Genomic DNA, 16,475 nt, shown 5'->3' with positions numbered 1-16,475 from the left:
ACAGAGTGTGCTTAAGTGACCAAAAGAAAATCAAACGTGTAGAGAGGTTTACACGGGATACAATGGGTTGTGGAAACACACCTGGCTCTACACTCCCCCTCCACAATCTTTTCAATGAAATAATGTCAGAAAATTTCCCAAATCTAAAGAATAAAATGGAAAATCAAATACAAGACCTGAAATGTGCGAAATTGCAACAGACCCACATTAAGGCACATTATAATGAAAATATCTAGCATATAGAATATGGACAGAATTTTAAAGGTTGCAAGAGAAGATCATCAAATTACATATTAGGGGAAACAAATACAAACCTCATCTGATTTCTCAACCCAGACCCTCAAAGCTAGGAGGTCCTGGAACAACATATACCAAGCTCTGAAAGAAAATAGATGCTAACCAAGGATCCTATATCCAGCAAAATTAAGCTTCAGATTTGAAGATGAAATAAAAACCTTCCATGACAAACAAAAATTAAAAGAATTCACAACAAGAAACCCTGCACTTCAGAATATTCTCCACAAAATATTCCATAGGATGAAATGAAAAAGAAAAAAAAAGTGAAAACCAGCAAAGGGAGAAACAAACCTAAAGGAATAGTCAATCAAAGGAGAAACTAATTCAAATTAAAAACTAGAAACAAACCAAAATGACCAGAAATACAAATCATATCTCAATAATAACCTTGAATGCTAATGACCTTAACTCAGATTGGCCTTAACTCCAATCTGTCAGAGACTGACAGATTGGATTAAAAAAACAAGACCCAAAAATATGCTGTCTGCAAGAGACTCACCTCATAGGCAAAAACCCAGAAACTGAAGGTGAAAGGATGGGAAAACACACAACACTCACATAGATCACATAAACAAGCAAGGGTTTCAATCCTCATATCAGATAAAGTGGACTTCAAGCCAAAGATAGTCAGAAGGGACAAAGAAGGACATTTCACACTGCTTAAGGGAATTATTAAATATCAACAAGACATATCAATCATAAATATTTATGCCTCAAACAATGGAGCATCTACGTACATCAAACAAACTCTTTTCAAGAAGCAAATAGAGCACAACACAATAATACTGGGTTTGAACATTTTTATCCATATATGTGAATACAAATATGAATATATATATATATATATATAAAAGCATATATTAAAATATTTAAATGGATATGGATTTGTATATAGTTATTATTCTTTTGAGATGGATGTTTACAATTTTGGTAAGACACAGGATATGATTATATAACTGAATATATATGAAAATTTATGGGTAGGATTTTGGTTGTCATTAGGGTACATATATATACATATATATGAACATATGAGCATATACAGAATATATATGTGAAAATACATATGGATATTCAAACTAAAAAAAATTTTAAAAAGGAAGGGTCTGAAACTAAAAATTATATAAAAGAAATTTGTAGGTACAGAAATATTTTAGTATGGAAAATTAAAGGGGAAAAATGTTTCTTGATGAGAAAGTATTTTGTCTGGTAAAGTAATATTCTTGGGCTAAAATCTAAGATGAAAGAGGACAAAACTAAGGACGTAAATCTATGAATGCCTAAGTAAGTCACAGAAGGTTTGGAGAATGTAGATCTCAAAAAGTTTATGTTTGTAATTAAATTGGCCATAATTAGCACAGTCAGTTAAAGTTATTTGAACTTTGATGTACTGATATGATGCAAAGTCTGAAAACCTGATCTGCTCTTATCTATCGATAATTTTCTTGTATTTGTTAGGTTTTATTATTGGGGGAAACAAAGTCTTGAAGGAATTAGGATTTGTACGTGTTTTAAAGTCTTAAATGATTACTTTGTGACTGGTTAAACAACAACTGTTATTTAAGTTATAACAATATTGTTGACACCCAAACTATGAGTAACTAGGTATAAGTATGCATTTGAGAACTATCTATGTAAGTCTTGTCTAAGTATTATGTAAAAGTCTATAAAATGAAAGTTTATATAAGCTTACTGGCAGGACAACCAATATACATTGCATCTGACATACAAGAGCCACACTGTCATTTGAAGACCTGTCTTATATCTGTTTGCCTTAACTAAGTCAATTTCTGATTATTAACACTATTTGATAAATGTATTAGAGATTTAAGGCTATCCTTTGATTTTTTTGTTAACCCATGCAAACCTGTGATTATTGTTACCATACATTCTGGATTTTAAATTGTACTTTAAAAGTTAATAAAATATCATGAAACTTAAAATTTAAAGCTTCTATATAGAAAGTGATACCATAAACACAAATAGAAGAAAAATGACAATTTGAAAAAAAACTATTTGTTATACATAAGACAAAGAGTGTGAGCATCCATAATATGTGATTATTAAAATTAGTTTGAAAGAGGCAAATTTTTAAAAGGAGGGCAGGGTGGGGGAAGATTTATGTACATACACAACTAATTCAAAAAGAGAAAAAAATGTGGCCAAAAAAATCTAGATTTATATTTGCCTATTAGATTTATCAACATTTTTCTTGTCTTTTTCACTCAAAGCATTGATAAAAGCATATGGGAAAAAGAAACTCATATTTTCCTGGCAGTGATGTAAATTGGTAGGTTCATTGAGGATAATCTGACAAAAGCAATTATATTTAAAAGTCAACATCTATAGCCTATGTGAAAATATTTGTCCACCTACATAAAGACATATTTTCTATATATACTTATACTACTTATAATTAGAAAACCAGAAAGAATTCAAATCATCATTCATGGGGAAGGTGATTAAGGTTAGATACATCCATATAATAAAAGATTGTGTCGCCATTAAAAAGAGCACGGTATACCTTAAGGCACCCATATGGAAATAGATTTTAAATATTTAGGTCTTGAATTTTTATAAATACATATACACATATATGAAATCAGTTATATGTAAGATCCCATTTGTGTTTTTAAAACACAAAACATTAGTAATGAAGAGTCAGGATTTTCATTTTTTATACATTTCTAAAATATCTTTTGAGTTTTCACAATTAGTACTTCCAGCATTTAAAAAAACAAAAACTGGGCTGGAGGTGTGGTTTAGTGGTACAGTGCTTGCCTAGCAAGTACAAGTCCCTCAGTTCAATCCCCTGCACTACAAAAAATAAATAATTAAAAATTAACATTTATTGGGGCTGGGGATGTGGCTCAAGCGGTAGCGCGCTCGCCTGGCGTGCGTGCGGCCCGGGTTCGATCCTCAGCACCACATACAAACAAAGATGTTGTGTCCGCCGAGAACTAAGAAAAAATAAATATTAAAATTCTCTCTCTCTCTCTCTCTCTCTCTCTCTCTCTCTCTCTCTCTCCCCCACTCTCTCTTCAAAAAAAAAATTAACATTTATTAATAGTGAACATAAAAACAGTAAGATAAATTAAATTACTCCCTCAAACTTCTGGATCTACACTAATAACTTTTGGATCTACACTAATAAGAAAGTCTACTGAGAAAACTGATTACTTCATATGTAACTGGCTCTGAGATACTACACTGTAAATACAAAATACACCACAAATTTTGAACACATAGTATAAAAAATTTGAAATACTTAATTCTTTTTTTTAAAAGAGAGAGAGAGAGAGAGAGAGAGAGAGAGAGAATTTTTATTTATTTTTTTTTTTTAGTTTTCGGCGGACACAACATCTTTGTATGTGGTGCTGAGGGTCGAACCCTGGCCGCACGCCAGGGCACTACCGCTTGAGCCACATCCCCAGCCCCCCTAATTAATACTTCTATACTGAGCACATGTTGCAATGATCATTTTTTAATGTATTGGATTAACTAAAATATGTTACTAAAATTAACCTGTTTCTTTAGATTTTTATTTACGTGGTTACCAAAAATTTTTAACTATAGATGATCCTCAATTTAAATATAAGTTAAACTTTAATTATCTGTTCACTTATTTCCAGCATCATTACCCTTGTGCTTCAGGGCTGTCATTAAGTAAAATAAGGGTTATGTAAACACATGCTCTGGGATAGATACCACAACAGTGGATATAATAAACTAAGACAGCTGAGGTAGCACATACAGCAGACAGTGTGCACAAAGGGATGATTCACATCCTGATGGGATGCAGTAAGCCAGCATCAGATTGCATCATGCTACTACTAAGAATGGTATACACTTTAAAGTAATGACTTGGTGATTTCTGGAATTTTTCCTTTAATATTTCTGCACCACAGGCAACTGTGAAAAATTGAAACGTAAGGAAAAAATTCATGTATAAGGGTTGTTCTACTCCTCTAATTCAAAATCAAACTGACATGACTAAAGATGAAGAAACTGAAGAAATACAATGTATAAAAAAAACACAAACTACCTTGTATTTTATTTGGAGTCCACCTCCATAAGATTGCATAACCTGGAAAAGCAAAAGGACTTTGCTTTGCTTGGAAGTTAAACAATTTAGGCTGCTAAATGTCCTAAAATGTACCTAGGAAATTTTGTACACTGATTAGAAACTACAAATCCTTAAATCAGGATCTAACTTTGCTTAATAATATTTTATTTTCTTTGACAGAATTTTTTGATTTTTATAAATTACTGGTCATATTTGATCAAGGTTCTATTTAAATAAGCACAAGTTCAAGCAAAGATTAGATTCTGCCTTTAACAATGAGTAGTCAGGCAGAAGACACTGAGAGATAGGTACAATTACTATTTTCTTTACATTTTTCCATGTTTGAAATGCTTCTGTAGCTTGTAATTAGGCAAATTACTCACTTTAATTACACTCAATAATTTAAGTCAAGCAACTATCAGAAAAAAATCTAGGTATTTCTATTTAAAAATAATGTATCATAAATCAAGAATGCATAACCACTACTTATCTCTCCATGTGAGGAATTGCATAAATAGTACAGAAAGTGTTAATACTAGAAAAGTCTAACTATGGAATAAAATATCTCCATACACCCTTTTTTTTGGTGAGCATTACACTGAAGAGCTTATAAGGGATAAAAATTAAAATCAGATACAGATCTGGCAAATAAAAGGTTTACAGTATAACAGGGGGTAAAGTTGATTGACCTCAATTCTCAAGTAAAAGTGAATAAAAATATCAGGGTCTATAGTTCTAAGCCACAAAAACTGGCAGGTTAGTTAAGAAAAATTCCAAAATATGTCCTTTATGATCAATAATAATAACTAATTTTCCATTTAAAGAAGGAGAAAAGTTTACTTTTGTTTTTTATTTCTGCTACAAATATTATATGGTTCTGTATTGGGAAGTTAAGAAAAAATATACACAGACTAATCAAATTTCCTTATCAAGGTTCAAGAGACCAAAATTCAGAAAATTTAGATTCTAGCAAAATTTCCCAAATTTACATGACCTTACTACAGGATTCGATCATTTTCACCAATAAAAAAACTATAGTATTAGTATATCTGCATCGATTGTTTCTAATTACAAGTTAGTTAATATCTAATAATGTATAGCGATTATTACTCAGCAGGCAATGTTAAGTGCTTTGAAAATATTCTTAATCTTTATACAACCCTATAAAGTAGGTATTATCTTTACTCAACACATTAAAAAAAACAGAGATGCTAAGTAATTTGACCAAGAGTAACAAAGCTGAAAAATAACAGAGCAAGTATTCTAATTTAAGGAGTCCTGCTTCAGAATCACACTCTTTAATCACTTGGTATATTTAGTATCTAATATATCTAATCCCTTAATACTAAATCATCAAAAGAAAAGGCCTCTATTTTTCAGCAGGTAGAGGCATTTCTAAGAAGAGAATTTTGAGAATGGTTCATTTTAAAAAAAAATGCTTGGCAACTTAAAATTTAAACTGAAATTCATTTTGTCAATATTTTTCTCTTTGTTAAAAAGGTATTAACTTTATGAAATTTTTGTTTTAATTAGATAGTTGATTATATATACACCAACATACAACAGCTAAAAGTTTCATGTGACTTATTAATACTAACATGGCTAAGTTCTTATTTGCCAGACACTGTTTGAAATACTCCATACTTAAAAAAAAATTCTCATAACTCTGTGAATTACATACTATAATTACCCCAACTTTACAGAAGAAAATACTAAGGTATGGGGACATTAAATAATTTGGCCAAGCCCAGACATCTACAGCTGGCTTTTGAAGTGAGACCATAGTCTGATTTTAGAATCCATATTCTTAGTAAATTTAATCTATAAATTTATTTTCTCAAAAAGCACTTAATATGAACACTCAATAAATAGGCACAAGTTCAAGCAAAGATTAGATTCTGCCTTTAAATAAATAAATAAATAAATAAAATAAATTAAGAAATAACTTACAATTTAGGATTTAATATTTTTTCTTTTAACACTAACTTAGAACAGTGGAACATTTATTTTTAGACCTATTATTAATCTTTTGTTTTGGTTAAATTTATATTATCAAAATTGTTGCTAAGCTCACCACAGAAAACCTGAGAAGAATTATGATGGGAAAATTGTTTCTGACTTTGGAAGAATTTAAGAATTAATTCTAGTTCGACTTTAGAAGACCATACATATTTATTGGTAGGTACTTCAGTAGATATGTAGAAAAGAGTCTAGCACACAGAGATATAGAATATAATGGGGAAAGGAAGAGAAGTACCTTTATTGACATTTATTATGTATGAGATTTGTCAAATATACAAAGATGATTAAGACATATGTGAAGCAAAAAGACATATTAAAAATAATTATAGTAACAAATAAGAGAATACACAATTATGTGTTAGCTTATTCATAAACACAGCATGGGGCACCATGACACCACCTGAAGGAAATGAGGACGGCTTCCAGAGAAAGCATTTTGGGGATACATGATTGCTTCTGTAAGAATTAAAATACAATTTGGAAAATGCATACTTAACTCATTAATTTTGCCTCAATTTTGAGGATAAATTACCTGTAAAAACAAGTTTTTTTTAATTTTTAAAATCATAAAATACTAATGTAAGCTTTAAAAAAAAAGTCAACCCCTTAACACTCAAAGCGCAGTTTACAATACAGCAAATAATTTCAAATTACTTATTAAATTAGTTGCTCATTTCCTTGATTTTACTTAATATTGATGTAACTCAATGTGAAAGGTTACATTTGTGCAAGTTAACAGAGCTTAACGATTAACTATATTCCCTTGCCAACCTTACTGTTTATATGGCAAATAGTGGTATATATAAAGAAGTCTAGGTATGCTTATGGGAGAAAAATAGTTCCAAATTGCTTAAAATTGAATAATTGGGATAAAAATGTACAAAATTAAGCTCTTTCTTTTTATAGTTCCTCTAGTTATTTCTTCCAGAATTGATCAAGACAATTCATCATTTGATTCTATATCTTCAGAACCAAAATCAAGATTTGCTATGCTAGATGATGTAAAAATTTTAGCGAATGGCCTCCTTCAGTTGGGACATGGTCTTAAAGATTTTGTCCATAAGACTAAGGGCCAAATTAATGATATATTTCAAAAACTAAACATATTTGATCAATCTTTTTATGATCTATCACTACAAACTAATGAAATCAAAGAAGAAGAAAAGGAATTAAGAAGAACTACATCCAAATTACAAGTCAAAAATGAAGAGGTAAAAAATATGTCACTTGAACTCAACTCAAAACTTGAAAGCCTCCTAGAAGAAAAAATTCTACTACAGCACAAAGTGAGATATTTGGAGGAACAATTAACTAATTTAATTCAAAATCAACCTGAAATTCAGGAACATCCAGAAGTAACTTCACTTAAGGTAAGTAGAAACCAACAACAGTTCATGACTTTTTAGTGTGGAGTTTTAAAATAATTCTAAGACATACTACTTGAAATACTTTGTTGCATTGTTGAAATACTTTATTTTTTTAAGGAAATATAACACATAGAAAATAAATTTTCCCATCATAAGTTAAAGTTGGTTTCTGCTTCCCTGCTATTATATATGAAAACTAAACTTTACATTTCATATGAAAATTACAAGTGAATTAAGTAATAAAATTTAGAACACCAGATTGTTATACTATTGGCAAATAACTGGATATAAGTAAACAAAAAAATTGAAGAAATTTAAATATAAAAACTATTTTTCAGTATTCCAAAGTAGATACATGTAATACAGTCTATGGTAGATTTACTATTATTAAAATATTGTGTGTAGGGTATTTCTTTTAATTGAAGTAAAGTACAGAAAATCAAATTTTAGAGATGACACTTTTTAATGTAAGAACAAAATTATGTATTATTTTCAAAAAGCATGCAAGGGAAAATGATCACCTCTATTCATTTTTCTAACCCACTGGTAGTTAAAAAAAATGGTGATAGTTTAATAAATAAAAACTTTTAACAAAAAAAAAAAAAAAGAAAGAAAATTTTAACTAAACTACAAACTATGTCCAGACTTTTGTAGAACAGCAAGATAATAGCATCAAAGACCTTCTCCAGACTGTGGAAGAGCAATATAAACAATTAAACCAACAGCACAGTCAAATAAAAGAAATAGAAAATCAGGTAAGTCAATATTTAAATGGTATGTCCACAATCTAAGCATTCTAATATAAAGAAGAATAGTACAAAAACATTAATTAGTAATATTTAAAAGCCATGCATTGAGTTAAAAAAAAAAAAACAATACTCAGAGAAACTGGTAAGAAAATATTCCCCAAGTTTATAAAACAAATATCACCATGGATTTCAACTAAACAAACATCATTTTAGTAGGTAATACTAATTTTCAAAAAAAAATTTTGCCAACTACTTTTAATTTCCATAATTACCTTTATATTAAATATTACTTTCTAAATTCTTTTTTATTATATGTTTTTATTATTATTCAATGCACCCACTCACAAAAGCGAAATGGCACCATTACACAATATATATTCTATTTATACATTAAATACACAATAGTGTCCTCCCCATCCCTTAGTAAACTACAGACCAAAAATAATAAATATTAATATTTGTCTTGATTCTTTTAAAAGAAAGGCCACTTTAACTAACTTTTATTATATTATTCTTATTATTGTTATTAATATCCTACTATACCTAATTTATAAGTTAAAATTTGTCACAGGCATGTACATACAGGGAAAAAATTGTATATAGAGGGTTTGTCATTATCTGCCATTTCAGGCATTCATTGGGAGGTCCTAGAAGATAAGATAATGGATCTCAAGGATAAAGGGAAATTCTGTATAAAGAAATCAAAGCAAATTTCTGGTTGGAAGAAGTCCCTGATCATCTAACTTCTCAAATTTAAATTATAAAATCAAAATTCAAAAAAGTTAAGTGACTTCAAGATCACTTTACTCAAAAGAAAAGACTAACATCCAGTAACTGAATTTTATAACAGATTCTTACAAATTAAGTTCTAGGAATGCAATTTATGCCAGTATCAAAAAATTAACAGTAGGGCTAGGGATGCAAATCAGTGGTAGAGTATTTGCCTAGCATGTTAAAGGGCTCTGGGCTAGATCCCAGCACTGCTCCCCACCCCACCACATGCAAATAATAATAATGCTAAATATTGGGACTGGGGTTGTAGTTCAGTGGTAGGCATGTGTGTGAGGCACTGGGTTCGATCCTCAGCAACACATATGAATAAATAAAAAATAAAGGTATTGTGTCCAGCTATAACTAAAAAAGTATTTTAAAAAGAAAAAAATAATAATGCTAAATATCATATTCTGCTTTTCTCATCATCAATAAGAAAAGCAATCAATTGCAAGCCCAGGCTTTAAATAAAATAGTATATTGAAATACATTCAAAGGTCTGCCAATTTCTACAGATGTGTTTACAGGTTAAAAACTATCCAGAGGGGCTAGGGTTGTGGCTCAATGGTAGAGCATCTGCCTAGCATGTGTGAGGCACTGGGTTCGATCGTCAGCACCACATAAAAATAAATTTGAAGGAAGGTATTATGTCCATCTATAACTTTAAAAAAAGAAAAAGAAAAAAAAAAACTATCCAGAGCTGGGTGCAATGGTGCATGCCTGTAATCCCAGCAGCTGAGACAGGAGGATCACAAGTTCAAAGGCAGCCTCAGCAACTTGGTGAGGCCCTAAGCAACTTAGTGAGACCCTGTCTTTATATAAAAAAGAAAGAAGAAGAAAGAAAGAGGAGGATCACAAGTTCAAAGCCAGCCTCAGCAACTTGGTGAGGCCCTAAGCAACTTAGTGAGACCCTGTCTTTATATAAAAAAGAAAGAAGAAGAAAGAAAGAAAGAAAGAAAGAAAGAAAGAAAGAAAGAAAGAAAGAAAGAAAGAAAGAAAGAGAGAGAGAGAAAGAAAGAGAAAAAAAGAAAGAAAGAAAGAAAGAAAGAGAAAGAAAGAGAGAGAGAGAGAAAGAGAAAGAGAAAGAGAGAGAAAGAAAGAGAGAGAAAAAGAAAGAAAGAAAGAAAGAAAGAAAGGAAGGAAGGAAGGAAGGAAGGAAGGAAGGAAGGAAGGAAGGAAGGAAGGAAGGAAGGAAGGAAGGAAGGAAGGAAGAAAGAAAAGGTCTGAGAATGTTGCTCACTGGTTCAGCATCCCTGGGTTCAATCCCCAGTACCAAAACAAAAAAACCCAAAACTATCCAGAAAGCAGTGTTGTGTAGCCTTGTTCAAATTATGTGTTATGTCTTTCTGACAAATCTGAGACTCAATTAGACCTACAATCGAGAGTGATTAAATTTAAAATCTGCCTGTGTTTATGAATAGAATATTAAGTATATCTTTCATATAAATAAAGAGAATATACTAAAATATTTTAAGCAAAACTTCTGGCCTTCCTGTTTTTGTTTGTTTTCTTTTTTATACATGCCTGGGGCTTGTTGTTATTTTCTCTGTTTTTTGTTTTGCCATAATATTGTGAACTGAAAGATACTAAGAAATTATACTTTTGATATCCTTAGTTCAGATTTATCCTAATTATATATTCAGTATCAATTTTTAAAAGTAGATTTATATTATTTTATCAGCTCAGAAGGACTGGAATTCAAGAACCCACAGAAAATTCACTTTCTTCCAAATCAAGAGCACCAAGAACTACTCCCCCTCTGCAGCTGAATGAAACAAAAAATACAAAACAAGATGGTAAGATCATTTGATGGGTTTTCTTCTTGAAACCATTATCATCAGAATCCTTATACTCAAATCTAGACTAACAGTAGAAGGCATATCCTCCAAATACAAAACACCAATTTAAATTGGCTCCTGGGTTTTTCTAACACTATAAAAGGAATTCTTAGGACAATAAGCAAGCTATAAATATGAACTTGATATTAGATAATATGGCATGATTATCTTAGATGTGATTATGGTATTACAATTATGAAAGGAACAACTTCAACTTTGCATTTAAGAAATGCATGCTGAAATATTTATGGGTTTGAGTCATGATGTTCGAAAACTACTTTCAAACAACACAAACAAAATACATGGTTCATTTGTGATTTGTGTGTGTGTGTGTCTGTGTGTGAAGCATACATGGTATGATGTTACCAATGGTTGAATACAAACAAGACTATGGTGTTTTCTTCAATAATTCTTTTCACTTTTCTTTTTGCTTGAAAATTTTCATAAGAAAAACAAAAGTTGCAGGGAACAAAGTTTCCATTCCCATCCAAACTTCAACAAAATGATACATTTATGATTTACTCCTCAATATGGTGTTTTACTTTGTTTTGAGATCGGGTCTTGCTAAATTGTCCAGGCTGGGCTCAAACTCACAATCGTCCAGCCTCAGCTTCCTCAGTAACAAAAATTATAGGCATGTGCCACTACACCAGTCTCAAAACAATATATTCTCATAACATTCACTTTTTTATGTAACTCACTTAGAAAACAAAGGTCTACATTGCTAGTTTTCTCCTTGTAAGTTTACTCCACATATATCTGCTAACTAACTACCTGCTATTCACCAAGCAGGTACTAAGTTTCTGTACTTAGTTTCAAGTGTATTTCTGCCACCTAATATTCATACCATGTCTGATGATGATGATGATGATGATGATATTTGCTCAAAATTCTCATTTTGTCACGTTTCTTTAGAAATAATTCAAGTTGGGGGGCTGGAGTCACAACTCAGTGGCAGAGTACTTGACTAGCATGTGTGAGGCACTGAGTTCGAGTCTCAGCACCACATATAAATAAATAAAATAAAGGTCTATCAACAGCTAATAAAAATATTTTTAAAAAGAAATAATTCAGGTTGGTAATACTATTTTTATATTCCTTGCATAATATAGCCATATGGAAAAATGCCTTAGCATTCATATTCCTGAAAAAAATTATAGTCACTACAATTCCATGAAATTGCAAGTAAAATCTCAAGTTCCAAAGATATTCTTCTTACTAAATCTTCTATGATAACATTTTGTTGATTCTAGGCATTCCTGCTGATTGTTCCGCCATTTATAAAAGAGGTGAACGTACAAGTGGCATATATACCATTAGACCAAGCAACTCACAAGCTTTTGACGTCTACTGTGAAGTTAAATCAGGTAAAACCTGCCTAAGGAGAAAATGGACAGTAGTAGACAGTTCAAGTTATTCATTATCTATTAGAAAGACTAAGCCTGTTCTATTTGTGTTAAATATGTATAATACAACTATATATTACTAGTACTTGTTTATTTATTCATGTATTTATTCAATATCCTCCATTTCCTCCTTAAAAGAATCTGAAGTGACTACTGTCAATAAATTTACCAAGAAAAAATTCATTAGTTGTTCTTCCCTTAACTGTTTGGGACCATAATAAATAATATGAAGTATATCACCATACACTTACCATACATTACCACATTAACTTACAAAGTCACCAATTAAAACCAAACTCAAAAGATATTTTTATATCTGTCAACATCAATCTACTAAACATATACAATTTCATTCATTATATATAGGTAATCCATGGACCTTAATTCAACACCGAATAGATGGATCACAAAACTTCAATGAAACATGGGAGAACTACAGAAATGGTTTTGGGAGACTTGATGGTAAGATGATTTCATTCAATCATTCATTCACTTGTTAATTTAGAAATATTTTTTAAAAACCTATTATAGGGGCTTGGGTTGTAGAGCACTCGCCTAGCACATGTGAGGCCCTGGGTTCAATCCTCAGCACCACATAAAAATAAATAAATAAAGGTATTGTGTCTAACTACAACTAAAATAAAAATATTTTTTTTAAAAAAAGAACCTATTACAGACTAGGCACTGAAAATACAGCAATGAAAAGTAACTGTTCCAGTCTTCATAAAACTTATTAACAAATAATTACACATTTGTTACTAATTATATTTATTATAACTGTCATTATTTGAATTAGCATTATCACAATTACATGTCTGTTCTTAATTATTCTTATCACATTTGGGTTACACAGGAGAATTTTGGTTGGGCCTAGAGAAAATATATTCCATAGTGAAAACATCTAATTACATTTTACAATAATTATAATTATTCAAGAAAAATTTGATTAAGTGCTAAGTGCTTTGATAAGTGTTGCTTATAAATGAGCTGCAAAGATAACTATTCCTAGCACTAGTTATTATATTCTTCATTAACATTTTAACTATTAATTAATTAAAAGTTAGAAGAGGACTGGGGGACTAGCTCAACGGAAGAGTATGTGCCTAACATCATGAGGTCCTGGGTGTGATCCCCAGCACTATAAAACATCATGTTAATAAAATAAACAAGGGGACAGGAAACTGTCAGATATTCAGTATGAATTTTAAAATTCTAATTATTTAAATATTATAAATATATAGTATGGAATATGATTAAAATTGATTTATTTAACTCAACATTTATTCTATTTTGATCACATAACAATATAAAATAAGCAAAAGTAATAGACATTAAAAATCCTAAAAGTACATTATAAAAGTCTATGAATCATATATAAGTGCCCACTTATAAACTGGAAAACAAGCCAGGCGTGGTGGCGCACACCTGTAATCCCAATAGTTTGGGAGGCTGATTCAAAAGAATCACCAAGTTTGAAGCCTTAGCAAGGTCCTAAGCAACTCAGTGTAGACCCTGTCTCTAAATAAAACACAAAAAAGAGCTGGGGATGTGGCTCAGTGGTTGAGTACCCCTGAGTTTAATCCCCAGTACCAAAAAGGAAAAAGAAGAGGAAAAGAAAAGAAAACAAATATTATTATATCAAATTTTAAAATACTCACTACTATTTGACCATTTAAAATGTTTTATATCCAAAGTGCCAATTAAATCCTTAGTTAGAAGGTATATTCAATGATAAGTTTTGTAGCTCCAACTCTTCAAAGAGTGAGTGTAACCCAAATGTAAAGACTGATGGTTAAGTCCAGAATGCTTATTTATTTCTGATGAGAAAGTAAGCCATTTGTAGTAGTATTTACAATGCTTAAATGAAGCTTTCTAACAATATCAGTAAGGAAACATGGACTTTTTAAATTAAATAATTTCATAAAGATTGTGATAAAAAAATAATCTATTAATAGTTGTGCTACATTTTAAATTCCAAACAAAAATATATTTTTCATTACAGAGAAAAGATGTATGAGGCCCTGTGTTCAGTCTCTAGTACCACCAAAAGAGGCAGGGTATATTCTTCTTTTCTATGAAGAAAACATTTATCAAGCAAATACCACAGGCCCAGTTTATATATGATAAAAATGGCACCATCATATTATCCAAGTCCAAGAATACTTAACAAGCCTCTTGGCTATGTAGGCATTAACAAAGAGCTGACAGTAAAGCTGGTGGAACAATTTAGACATAAGATATTACTCTACCAATGACTAACCCTAAAAAATATTAAGACTATTATGGAATAGTGTCATATGTGTCAGATGTGAAGCATCTAGCAATATCCATTTTAGAAAAAAAGGATAATCAGACTTGAAGCAGATCTATTAATACTTTAACATGCTTAGTGTATAAACTATCTTTGATAAAATTGTTTTTAAAAGAAATACTTTGAAAGACTCTAGAAAAAAGACATTCAGCACTAAAACCACTTATTCACTTACAGCAGTTGAGGCCTGATGTGTAGCTAACAATTCACAGATTTTTAAAACTCTTCTTTTCAGGAGAATTTTGGTTGGGCCTAGAGAAAATATATTCCATAGTGAAAACATCTAATTACATTTTACAATTTGAGCTAGAAGACTGGAAAGACAACAAGCATTATATTGAGTATTCTTTTCACTTGGGAAATCATGAAACCAACTACACACTACATCTAGTTGAGATTGCTGGAAATGTCCCCAAGTCACTCCCAGAACACAGGGATTTGACGTTTTCTACGTGGGATCACAAAGCAAAAGGACACTCCAACTGTCCAGAAATGTATTCAGGTATCATTTTTTTTATATCAATACTTAATTTTCACATCTTCAAAATACCTTCCTATGGTTTTAGCTATTATTCATAATGTCACAACTCTTTCAAATCTAAACCATTACCCCCCAAAAATATTAATTCTAGTTCAACTAGGTAGTTTACCTCTAATATCTTAGGAGGCTTAGATATTCTCTTTCTGGTATTATAATAAAAGTTATACAGATTATTTAAAATCAGGATACATGCATCTACAACACTGTAATGTTAACAGAAATGAAGATCAATATATGGAGAAATATAATACCAGTATATATGTGTTTGTATCCATTAAATTGCATATCTATCTTCTTTAGGAGGCTGGTGGTGGCATGATGTATGTGGAGAAAACAACCTAAATGGAAAATATAATAAACCAAGAGCAAAATCTAAGCCAGAGAAGAGAAGAGGAATATGCTGGAGGTCTCAAAATGGAAGGTTATACTCTATCAAATCAACCAAAATGTTAATCCATCCAGTAGATTCAGAAAGCTTTGAATGAACTGAAGCAAATCAAAAAGCCAATAAATTAAACATTAAACTCATCCCAAGTTACTGTGGTTTAATAATCTGGTATTAAATTCTTAATGGAAGCCTTGAGAAAATTTTCATTTTAAAGTCACTATCAATTTAAATTAAACATCATCACATCACTCAAAGAATAACACTTTTCTCAACCAAAATTCTTATGATACTGTTTGTTCATATATTTTGTGATGTGGGAATAAAACTTAAATGGTCAAATCTAAATCATAAATAATGGATGAATTTTAAAATAGCATTTTAAAATTAATTATAAAAGTCACAGGCTAATTTCACAATTTCCCCAACTTAAAAAAAAAAAAAAGTTTTCTTGTTAAAATTCTAAACATGAATCAATACAACAGACTAACAAGAGTTCTTAAATATGACAGTTAATTTTAAAATTCAGTCATAGTACATGTGGAAACCTGTAATATAAATGATAAGTCTGATGCTTTATTTTGCTACAAAATAACTTGGAGTAAATGTCTGATATGGTTTCCTTAACCAAGATAAAAAACTGCATTCAAACAGGCTCAATGTCTTTTACAAATGTAGTAGATAATGATTACTAAGTAATCATTGACTTTAACATCAGGTAT

General features: G+C 30.7%; 2 protein-coding genes across 9 annotated transcripts in view; one reads left to right on the top strand and one right to left on the bottom strand.

The window, feature by feature from the left end:
• Positions 1–16,475, bottom strand: part of DOCK7 (dedicator of cytokinesis 7) — a 200,145-nt gene that overhangs the window by 120,305 nt on the left and 63,365 nt on the right. The window lies entirely within an intron of this gene.
• Positions 7,261–15,853, top strand: ANGPTL3 (angiopoietin like 3; the record flags this gene model as incomplete). Its single annotated transcript, XM_081308906.1, has 7 exons — positions 7,261–7,755; positions 8,397–8,507; positions 10,954–11,068; positions 12,364–12,477; positions 12,883–12,978; positions 15,063–15,329; positions 15,669–15,853. 7 exons carry the CDS (start codon positions 7,261–7,263, stop codon positions 15,851–15,853), a joined length of 1,383 nt encoding a protein of 460 aa, XP_081165032.1.

The sequence above is a fragment of the Spermophilus citellus genome (genome assembly GCF_964194105.1).
Source record: "Spermophilus citellus genome assembly, chromosome: 9".
NCBI classification, from domain to species: Eukaryota; Metazoa; Chordata; class Mammalia; order Rodentia; family Sciuridae; genus Spermophilus; species Spermophilus citellus.
This window is presented reverse-complemented; position numbering and strand designations above follow the sequence as displayed.